The sequence below is a fragment of the Vigna radiata genome, chromosome 8 (genome assembly GCF_000741045.1).
Source record: "Vigna radiata var. radiata cultivar VC1973A chromosome 8, Vradiata_ver6, whole genome shotgun sequence".
Taxonomy (NCBI): Eukaryota; Viridiplantae; Streptophyta; class Magnoliopsida; order Fabales; family Fabaceae; genus Vigna; species Vigna radiata.
In genome coordinates this window covers 20,530,262-20,542,625 of record NC_028358.1, presented here as the reverse complement: position 1 = coordinate 20,542,625, position 12,364 = coordinate 20,530,262, and the positions used below count along the sequence as shown (strand labels likewise).

General features: G+C 30.1%; 1 protein-coding gene across 1 annotated transcript; it reads right to left on the bottom strand.

Moving 5' to 3' along the window:
• Positions 1-11,105: 11,105 nt before the first annotated feature.
• LOC106772308 lies at positions 11,106-12,211 on the bottom strand. Its single transcript, XM_014658653.2, has one exon. It carries the CDS (start codon positions 11,861-11,863, stop codon positions 11,408-11,410), a length of 456 nt encoding a protein of 151 aa, XP_014514139.1. The 5' UTR covers positions 11,864-12,211; the 3' UTR covers positions 11,106-11,407.
• Between the last annotated feature and the right edge of the window lie 153 nt (positions 12,212-12,364).

Sequence of the window (12,364 nt, the reverse complement as noted above, 5' to 3'; positions counted from 1 at the left end):
CATGTCTCCCTCCCCATTTGCCTCAACCTCAGGTTGAGCCTCTGCTTGACAGTGTGCCTCAAAACCATCACCCTCAACCTCTACTTCATCCACTACCTCAGACTTTACATCAGCCACTAGAACATCCTCTTCCTCTAGGTGTAACTCAATTTGTGGTTCACCAACCTCTATCTCAACTTGCTTTTCAGCACACTCTCTTTCAATTTTGGGTTCAGTAAAGTATTCCAAGATATGAACATACTCAGGCTCACACACCATGTGTATAACATAAAGGTGAGCTTGACCATTCAACATAGCAATGTTCACCAGATGAAAAACGCCTTTATCATCAGTTAATACTTCCAAACAATCTTCTAACACAAGACCACGACCCAATGAATACCACAATTTACATTTCTATAACCCATCTCCTTAAGAATGGACAAGATTTCAAAATAGCTCCAACGATCTCAGTCAATTTTTAAAGTTGTGGTTTGACCATACGGGTATCTGAATGTCCCATTATTGTCAAATCTACCCCTATGGTGAAATACGACTTCAATGTCTGAGTTGGCCATCTCAACTAATATGGAAATTGTTGATAGTTAATCTATGCTTCCACAACACTGAGCTAAAGACAACACAGTACTATGGGGACCATAAAGACAACGTAAACACACCAATAACAAACCATAAACAAGTAAAATAACTTCCGATTGGGACCATAAAGACAACATAAACAAAGGAAAGCCACAATTAATGGGGGACCACAACAACACTGGGACACCACAAAAGAATGAAAAACACAGTTAATTTGGGACGATAAATAAACAAACCATACCCACAACAAAGCAAAAATTATGGGGGGACCATAGGGAAAGCAACTAAAAACAACAAAAGCTACATACACGCACCTTCGAATGGCGCTTTTCGAAAAACCCCACCAACACGATCTCTGCAATTATGCGTCCAAATCTCCAAACAAACTTCAGTCAACCAAATCCCAATTAGCGTCAGAGGAGTGTGTGTTCACAATGAAGGTGAAGAAATGCGATAACGATTCTCTCTTCTCTCGCAGAAATCAGAATGCCATGTGCCCTAACTCAATTTTTCCCCAAATTATAAAACCCAATTCGTAAAATCCACCTCAACCTCTCATTGCTTACCACGTCAACACACATACAACTTAAAATTGACACGTTACCAATTCATATTCCCATATCATCAATCCATTAACGTCGTTAGTGTTTTTTAACGGAAGGGACAACATTGACACAAAATTTACTAAGTTAGAACAAAGTAGACACTTATTTAAAACCAAGGACCAAATTGACACAACCGAACAAAACTGCAGACAAAAGAAGCTATTAAGCCAATTTTTAACTTTGAAAGTCGTTTATAGATGTTTCTTATTTGACTCTTATTTTCTAGTAGTTTTCTCCAATCCTTGTTTATCTATTATGAATTCCTATTGTTTTATTATTTATTAGTGAGTTAGATGTGTTAGTCTTTTTGTGTGGATACCTTTTATTTTAGACTTAGTGTTCCTATATATCGTTTAGTATTTTGATTATTCTTCATTCTACGACTCTGTTTAAGACTACTTCCTTTTAATGTCTTTTGTTTAAACTTCAAAACTAAGGTTGTTATGGGCGAGCTTGTCTTGTCTAAACAATACAATTCAATCTAATAGACTTTCAAATTTTTCTCTTGTCTTATAACTGTAGGCTTTCGATTCTATGAAGCTTGAAAGTATTCTTTTTTTTAGCTTTTCTTTTCTTCATAGGTTTTTCTTTCATATTCGTGTGCTTATTCTGTTACTCTTTTCTTTGACATTCTTCAATATATAGGCTTCAAGAAAGTGCTTATTACATAGTACTTTGCTTTGACCTTTGGATCTTCTTAGCCTTGTCATAAGTAGCAGTCATTGACTAAAGTCAACTTGTCAGAGCATACATACTTTTTGAGTTCTTTATCAAAGGTAGGTTGTACGAACTTTCTAGCATGACTTTTGATAGAGAAAACATTCCGTGAATGTCTTGTTTGTCTCTAACATCCACTTTTGATTTGTATAGGATGAAACAGGTGAATGCTTGAGATAGGTAATCTGCACATAGTAGAGTAGATATGTATGCAGACAAATATGTCCTTTTCCTTATCACTTTTGTTGTTTTTAAACATTCCGCATTTAATGGAATTTAATGCATGTTCAAAACAACCAACTACTTTTCATGTTCTCTACCATTCCTATAGGATTTGTCGTTTAAGCTTTTCACTACCAAGTAGTTGATGAAGACTTCACCGTTGGATGAAGGAGACTGTTTGGTAGATGGTATCATCTAACCTATGTAAACACTTTTTTAAGTTTTCTTTGTTTTGTTCGAAAGTGTGTTTAGTAAGGTATCTTTCAATACAAGTTTTTGGATCATCGTTTAAGACTTTTAGCGCACTTTCCGGAAAAACATACTTTGACCCTTTTATTTATCAAGACATGTTGAGAGTTTGTTTAATCATTGCTTGGCAATCTATAACACTAGTTGCATTCAATGAGACTCTCTTTGACATATTTAATAAGGAGACCATTTAGTGGTGTGTCTGTTTATGTATTGTTGTGTTTAGTTGGGAGATAACCTAGGGTTGAATTTATCCTCTCTATTTAGTTGACTATTATCTTAGCAATATTGAAGTTTCCATAGTTTAGTAATATTAATTTGATCGTGTCAACGATAGCGTTATCACCTAAATAGTGTAGTTACTTGTTGTTTTCAAGAGCGCGTTTAGTGGGATCTCTTTTAACAGTAGTAAGATTTGTCCTTTTGGTGTTTTTAGTTTAGGTTTTTCTAACAAACGCGTTTAGCACGATGTTTTCAAACACATCGTTTGATATTTTTCAATGTGCTTTATGAGGGCATCGTTTGAAACTTTTATCAATTGAAGCATATTGAGAGTTTATTATCGTCCAACACTACAAGATTCTTTGTGACACATTTAGTGGTGTGTCTTGCTTACCACATGTGTTTAACAAGATTCTCATTTGATATGAGGTTTTGGATTTTGAGATGTTTTTATAAACACATCTTTTTATTTCTTTTTTTCTTTTCAGCTATGCCTAAAGTTTGTTTGATCATTGTTAAGTGGTGTTTACTTATTGATGTATTTCGTAGAAAGTTGTTTAAAGATGCTCCTTACAAAATCTTTTGTTCCTAGTAGTCTTGTTTTTTCATTTATGTTGTTATTCTTAGAGGACTAACACTTCGTCGACCTTCTTTTGTTAATATATTAGATATATTAAGGTACTGGTTGATTTTTGGTTTTTCCCTTTGGAAGACTTTCTTTTCTTCCTAGTGTCATTAGTTGTGTAACTTTTCTTACTATTGAGTTCTTATACTTTGCATATAACATTCTTGAGATTCTTAGTGTTTTGTTATTTACTATTATGTCATGTTCTTTGGTTATGTTCCTTTGTTTTAACTATTTGTGAATCTAAGACTACACTCAAGACTACTTCATTTAATGTTGTTTGTTAAACTTCAAAACCAAAGTTATTGTAGACGAGTTTGTCTTATCATATTTGTAATTTTAATAATTATGTTTTCTTTTGAGTTAGTTTTTCGTGGTTGTGGTTTTCACTTGTGATGATCATATGCCTTATGTTATATGTGAACAAATAATGCTACATATGATGATAGTTCAAATGCATAGTAATGAAGAGCTTAAGTATTGCTTTATAAATGTATTTTATTTTATTTTAATTATATTTCTGAAAAATTTTAATTATTGAGTATATTTAAATGTTTTTTTATTATTTTAAATAAATGTTATTACCGGATGAAATAACGAATGTTTTACTTTTATTTTATAACGTAAAATAAATACGATTAGAATATGCTTGGAAAATTTCTAAATTTTTAATAGTTACACTCACCAACTTTCGAAAGCCCTCTACAATTAATAAGAATAAGAATGGTTTCATTGAGCCCTTTTCTTAGTTCCTTTTTTTGGCTTAAATTCCTTAGTTGGGTTACCATTTACCAATACCGAGATGATTCCCTACATGCTTTAATCCATCAAATCCATTCCGTGCAATTGAGTCACATGCTGTCTAATAGTTAACCTTAACTATCGTGATTTTCTTCTTTTTTTTCCCTCCTAAAATCATTTATAATTTACTTTTTAAAATAATATCAAAATCATCTAAAAATCCACTCCAACAAAATTTATTATTTATTAAATTTATTTTATCAAAATATTATCGAAGTACTAAGTTTCTAATCCCACTGATATTCACACTATGACCTAAAAATAATATTAGTTTAAAATTTACTTTTTAAAATTAGAAAATTAGTTTATAAAATTATAATAATTCAATATTTGTAAAAACAAACTAAATTTTATTTATGTATCCGGTGATCGGGAGGATCGAACTATTCGTCTGACATGCGAAGACTGATTAAGACCGTTTGTGACAACAATTATTTTTGGGTTTGCATGATTAATATTCGACAACTCCAACATAAGAAGAATGACGTCTGGTTATTTCGGCCAATGCAAAATATTACCTCACAAGGATTAAGGTAAATAACGACTAGCAATAATAGGTCGTGATTGGACCGAGGTTAGGATATCGCTAATCACGGGCCCATGCCAAAAACTATGAATATATGTCAAAAGTAAGAGGTAAGTGGTTCGCATTTACACTGTTTTATTACTGATGTGATTAACCGTACGAATCCAAAACTGACTTAGACATCGGAATATCTTTGACAAGTACCTCCTCAATCAGAAGCGACAACTGAGAGAGAGAGAAGAACAGACAGACAAACGATAAAAGAGAGAAATTGTGAAAATATTGATGACTAAACTTTACAACCAAAACAATTTATATTATCATTAAACCAGATTTAATTTATAATGTTGATGAGAGCATCTATAGAAAAGCATGAACACCAATATCTATCTACTCAAAAGATGAACACTGACAAGAACTAAAAAGGTGAAATGGGGTTAGCAAAATGAAATAAGAAGCATTTAGTGTGATTGAAAATATGGTAACACAATAAATAGTTTTGCAGCCATGGACAGTTTTTGCCTTATCGAGAACCATGAATACAGAGTTGAAAAAAAAAAGTGTGTGCCTCTCTTTGACAAATAATCAATAAATGAGGGATGTAAATTAATATTTCAAAATTTGATCATAATTCTAATTTTTTTATACAATTTAAAGAATGGTTAAAAGATTACTTACATTATATAGTCTTCCTTTTACTTTTTCATTCAAATGTCTAGGTACGAAAGTGGTTGAAGATTTGCACTTCGACGCATTGAAAATTCAAGATATTCTTGTAATCGCACTTTGCAAATTAAAAATCGAAAATTATACATGCACGCCCATTTTTTTGTGTATATGGGCAAAATATAAAGATATTGATAAGTATGAAATTTTATTTTATAAAAGTTACGAGAGAGATAATAAAGGATGAAAAAAGCGATGTTATTTGTTTTTTAGTACAGGAAAATTTTGATAGAAACAATGGGGATATGTTTTATTTTATAAATTACTATGTTTATTGTTTAACATGTCCCATTTATGTTTTGAGTACATAAATTAATAAAAAACATTAATTTTTTTATAATTTTCAACAAATGTAAAATAACATTTTTATCATAATTTTGACATTCTTTTCACAAAGACAATTATTCATAATTAATAGTATCTTCTATACAATTTTTTTTTTCTTTTTGTATGATAGTTTATCTTCTCTCTTTACATTTTTTTTTCTTTCCACTAAAGAGCACATTTTTTTTTTCTTTCCACTAAAGAGCAACTTGTAAACTAGAGTAAGTAGACATTAATACAAAAATCACGTACAACGTCGAATATTTTAAACTATTAAAATGAATTCACAAACGACGTTATATTAGGAGACGTTAAATTGACGTCGAATTTTAAAAAAATTTCGACGACGTCGAATTTTGTCATGACGTTAACTTAACCTCGAACTTTTTCAATAAATAACGTTAATCAATTTCTTTTTATTTATTTTTAATTCATCGTAATCCTTTTTTACAACTCTACAAAATCTGAAAAGTAGAAAAATAACATATTTCAGTTTTTGGTATTTTATAAAGCATGAACTATGATCAACAACAAACAACAATAACCAACAACAAACAAGTTCAATCAAACAACAATAAACAAGTTCAATCAAACAACAACAAACAACAACCATAAACAAGTTCAACAAAAAAAGCAACAAACAAGTTCAACAAATAAGTTCTTTAAAACGAAAACGAAAACTAACCTTCAAAAGGTGGGTTCATCGGAATAAAGTGTCGTCACCCGCCGTGAGAGAGAAAGCATAATGCGCCTATGAAGGACAAGAGCACGAAAATAATCAGTCAAAACAAACAAAAATCATACATAAAATAGTTAATTAACATGCATTTGTATCAAATGAAAAAAAGATTATCTGTGATGGTCGTCAAACTTCGTTTGAAAAAAGTTTGAGAAGAGAAGAGGATCTCACGCACTAAGATAAAATGAATGAATTTTCAATCTCCCGCTCAATTTTGTATTGAATTTACTAACCTTTTAATGTCTAACGTAGGGGTATTCGATGTTTTATATTCTTTTACGTCGAATTACAATTATAAACGACGTTTAATAATTGCATTTATTTTCATACCATCGATCACTTTTAAAGTTGGTTATTCAGTGGTTCGAAGTTGAACGTGTGACATTATACATTATTTTTGCAATAGTGTAAAACATTCTTTTTCCATTTTAATAAAAATATTTTTTTTTATGATTTTTAATCTCAAAAAAACCACCATAACTTGAAACTCTATTAAAAGATTTTTAATATCACTCATAATTTCACACACTTTTTATATATAAATTTTGAATCTTAAATTAAAAATAAGATTACTTATGTTTCTACAAAATAATTAATGAATACAAATTGCCGTCTTCCTAACATTATGATATTTTGTATTAATGTAATTATACAAATTCCGGTTTATTTAAAATCTCATAGAAGGAATCATTATATTTTCTTTGAATTTTTCAAAAAGTAAGAATATAATTAGTAAAATAATAATTAAAATATTTTTCAACACATATAGATAGAAAGACAATTTAATAAAAATTAAAAAAAAAAGAGAGAAGATGGAGTATATAATTAAAATTTTACATTTTCTTATGAGAAGACCAACTTCATTTCTACCTTGTCCTTTTCATCTTCATTAAAAAAAAAAAAATCAAATGCAAAGGTGTTTTCTAAAAATTAAAAAGAAATCCTGAATTTCTTTTCCTCCAAACATGTCCAAAAATAATTATTAGGGTACTTTAAATAATGACCAAGTATTGTTTGTAAAAGGGGTATAAGATAAGAGAAAGCGACATAATTTGAAGCGAGAAACACGTTTAATATAAATTATTTTTCAAAAATCGTGTAAAAAGAAAAAAAAAATTGTTGTTTACTTATTCTTCTACCTTCTTTTGGCTACCTATTATTGCATTAATTTACCTATTTGAATCTATAGCATTTGTTTTTTCGTAACATAATCCAAAGCATTTATTATATTTATAGCATAGTGACGCATATACGACCGTTAAAATTCAATTATTCAAAGGTCTAAAACACTTTATCTTATTTTAGGGTGGAGTATGCTAACCCTAGCTTATCAATGTTCCATAAAATAAAATATCCTTTGCGAAGAATGAAGAAACATTTCATCACTAATCACTAATCAACACAATTAGAATTATAGCTTCATATTATAATGTTAAAATTACAATAATTAACAAACACATTGAACATATATCTCAAACGGTTCAAATTAATCAAATTCATTAGTTCTTTTTTTTTTTTTCATTTGATTTTGTTAACAATGCAGTTCAAATGTTTGATTTAATGTCTGAATGAATTTTTACATGTGATAGTAATAGTCTAAAAAAAACGTTGTATGCATATTGGATCTCCTTTAACCGTGACAATCTCCTACTTAATTGTTGCTTAATTGAAAAAAAAAAAAACTTGACTTTTACTTTGATACTAATAATTAGATAAAATATTTATATTTTTAAAATAGATAAATAGGTACACATCATTCAGCTACATCAAGCAAAAATATCAATTAAGATTATCAGATCTATCCGATATTGACATCGTTGGATCCAATTTAATAGAAATGACTTAATTGTTGCAATTTTCAGAAAATTAAGATCCAATTGAGAAATCGAAAAAAAACAAACGAAATTGAGATTTTCCACAAAATTAGAGACTTCCAAAATTATTAAACCTAATAATAACTTCTAAAAAATTGAAAACAAATAAAAATGAACCAATAATGTAAGGGATATAATGAAATATTTGTTTTAAACTATACTTTTTCTGAATTAAGTGAAATATATATGTGTATTCTTTTCTCTCTTTTTTTTTTTCAAATTATTACTAGTTTGACTCAATTTTATTAAATGCATTAAATGAAAATAGTATTATATATGTAATTATTTTCTATTAATGTATATAATTAAGAGTTCAGTGATTAAAAACCTAACAGATGAAAAACAATAAAACTTACTCTACTAGATATACTTGAATGAAACTTATACTAGAGTTTCAATTCCTATTTCTATGTAAAACGTTGAATGCAGACTTAGCTTAATCCCATCTATCATATTATAAAACATTTTACTTGTTTACTTTTTCACTTCATGTGTAGTGCATACATTGTAGGGTACTTTGAAAAAAAAAAAAAAGAAGAGAGAGTTGACTATCTTTGGTAGATTCCAACTTTCTTTGAAGTTATTATTTTAAAACACGGAACAACGTAATATATATCAACTAAATAAATCAAAACATGTATTTCAATTTATCTTTTACGTGTAAACATATACGACTATATATACACGAAGAATATCGGTATGAAGTATAGAAGATGTAATAGAATTATGATAGTGAAACTTGATGATTAAATAAAAACAAGTTGATGATAAAAAAAGGGACTTGGTTAATTTAGACTATTAATTTTGTTATTATTATTTTACAAATGGATAATGAATGTTCTTTGTTGATTTTTTAGTGTTATTTCTTTAATGTTATCTGTTTACTATGTCTTTAATATACACTAATTCTGATATACTAATGTTTTAAATATATTTTAAAGTATTAAAATCAGTATATATAGGTCAATATATTTTAATAATATAAAAGGTAAACAAAAAAAAAACTATATCAAGAAAATCCAAATTCAGTGTTTGTTTTTTAGTATAAATAAAGTTGAACATCGGATAAAATAAGAGATGAACATGAGTTTATATACACATAAGATATCTTTATTGATAAAAGACTTTTTGGAATAATACCAAAAATAAATCTGTAAAAATTTGATTCAATGCAGACAATATCTTTTTTAGTGTGAAAACTATTGTGCATTCTTATTAATGAAAAAAATAATATTAAAAAATCAAGTTCTAAATTTGTGAGGTTGATACAAAAAATATATCTTATCTAAATAATTAGAAAAAACATTTAACCCTTTATAAATTTCAACCAATTTATCATTTATAGAGAGTAATATAAATTAGTCTTACGGATTATTGTAACTTTAAATACAAGATAGGAAAAGAGGTAATAAATATTTATTAAACATTTTAATAAATACTTCAATGACATTAAATTGGATACTTTTTTATTTTTATTTCTTAATTCTTTAATCATTATCATAAATATAATTATTGGCAAAAATTTGAACATAAAAAAATATTACGAAAATTTATAATATTACAACTCTTTGAACCCTATGGAGTTGGTAGAACATAACTGTTTCTAAGTTATCATTAAACCAGAAATCGTGATTTACAATAAATTTTAACTTTGACAATAATTACCTCATAAGTTATACAATGAAAAATTATTTTTCAAAATATATTTAGTTTAAAAATATTACTTTTTCATAAAAAAAATTCCTGACCTTTAAACCCTTAGAACTGTGGAAGTGGAAGACAACATAAATTATGATAAATTTGTTAACTTCTATATTAAAGGGTCATTTTTTATTTTTCATGAAACCGTCGGATAACATCATTACTGTTTACATATTTTCCAATTACGTGTTACTATATACGATTAATTAGTGGGTTTTACTAAATAACTATTATAATATTTATTTTAAAAGTCCTTTTGTTTGGTAAAACTTGTAATTTTTTATACTAAAAGTGAATACCTATTCAACTCTAACTGCAATAAGACTTAAGACATGGTTATACGAAAATATGTTCGTCTCTTCAAGGGCATGAAAGAGATTTAATCTAATTTAATTTATTTAAACCATAAAAAAAATTAAAGTGTAGTTATTATAAAATTTAAAGAATTACTGGGTTTTCAAAGTTAAATAATGTATTTACAAAACAATATTTTTTTTTTCACGAAAACCATTTAAAAATAATTCTGCACCAGTTCAAACCCATTACTAAAAAGTTAACTTCACTTCAGAAGTCAGATTTAAATTGAAACGATTTAAAGGCTTGAATTAAAAATTAATCTAATAAATAGAATTTGTCTAAAATGTAATCTAACTCGGAAAAAAAAAATAACTGATTCGGTTTCAGAATTGAATGCACTGAATTGGTTTAAAATTAGATTTAGACATTATCCGAAACATACAGAAACTCTACAGAACAGGTTCAATTGCATTAAAAAAAAAGGGTAAGTACAGTGTGACAGCTACCATAATCAGTTCTAAAAATCTTGCATCAGCAGATAAGAAAATTGGCAAAGCATAAGCAGTTGTAATTTCCATGCACCAAACCCATCACTGATTTCACCGTCATACTAATAATGAACACTTTCTTTAAACAATTCAAGAAAAAAAAAAAAAAAACAGACGCACACACACTTTTCCTTTCCCGCATCAGATTCCGTGTAAGCCAGAATAATCAACACACTTTCAATTAAATGAGGCATAACCATCTTCTTCTTCCTTATTACAAGTGTTTTATCTCGGCGTTAAAAATGCGTCACGTGCGTTACTTCAATCAACTATCTATCATCAATGCTAAACAGTCTAATTAATTATACTAATATCGATAATCTAATCAAAACAAAGACCAGAAACAGAAATTAACCAAAGTAAGATAATTAGATAAACCGTGAAGATTTGTTCACCAGAGAGGGAAACAAATGAAATGGTTGAAACTAAAAGCATGTACTTTGCATGAGAATGCATACATCAAGAGGATGACATACATACAACTTGCATGCATCAGAAAATTTTTCTTTTCCATCTGTCTCAGATTAAAAAAAAAAAAAAAAAAGCTAAGGAGGAGAAATTTCTCTACCCGGTTTCGTTTTGTCTCGGGAGGAGCAAATGCGATCGTTCCACGTGTCCGATAGGACTCTCCCAGTGGTTTTCTAGCGTTAGATCACAAGTGCAAGAAACGGGCGAGTTGGGTGGGGTTCACCACGCCGGGGAGCTGGGTCCCACCACCCTTCAATAAACTCGCCACCTCGGCGTACCTTTCCCGCTCCTCCTCCGTCCGCTGGCACGGCGGCGGCGCCGCCGTGGGTTCTGCTTCGTCGCCGCCGTCCTCCGTCGACTTTCCTTTTTGTGGGACCCAAGGCTGGCCCAGTAGGGTGCCCTTGGTGAGGAATTCGTGGGCCAGGTAGCCCGCTAAGAGTTGGTTGGAGGGCTTGGGCCCAGACAAGACGGCTTTGTTGGTGGCGCTGATCGGGTCGACGGGCTTATCGGGCTTGAGTATTTTGGTGGTGGGTGGTGCGGGTATGGGCTTGGGCCTGTCAAACGGGTCATCTCTCTCTTTGCGCTTATTGGTAGGTGTCAATACACGACGAGGGGGAAGACGCATCGTTTTGGTATTCATGGCTCTCTATCCGCATGCCACGTCACTACTAAACCACCCTCTAAACAAAACTGACACAAATAATTTTGTTTTCAAACAATAAAAAAACAACGGTAATTATTTATCTATGTTCGGGGTGAAAAATGAGGGGTAAAAAGGTAAATTTAGAAAACAGGGGTAAAAGGGTAAATTGATACAAAACGGATGGGGCACGCTATGGTGAAGACGATGTGATGGGAGAGAGAGACAGGGACGAGAGAAACTTGTGGCCGGAATCTGGCAATTATCAAGATTTAATAAAAACAAAATAAGAGATGAGGTAGAGAGAGAATAGAGAAGATGAAAGAGAATGAAGAGAGAGAGAGAGAGCGAAAAAGAGAGAATGTAAGAGAAAAATGTGAGAAGAAGAGAATGCGCAGCGGGTCAGGGACCTCGTTATTTATAGCGCTTCTTCTCTCTGATTGCCCCTGTGAAATTCAGCTAATTACTAAAATACCTTGGTTGAATTACTCAATTACCCTC

Coding starts and splice junctions, on each gene's coding strand:
- LOC106772308 (XM_014658653.2), bottom strand. CDS start 11,863: ATGAATACCAAAACGATGCGTCTTCCCCCTCGTCGTGTATTGACACCT.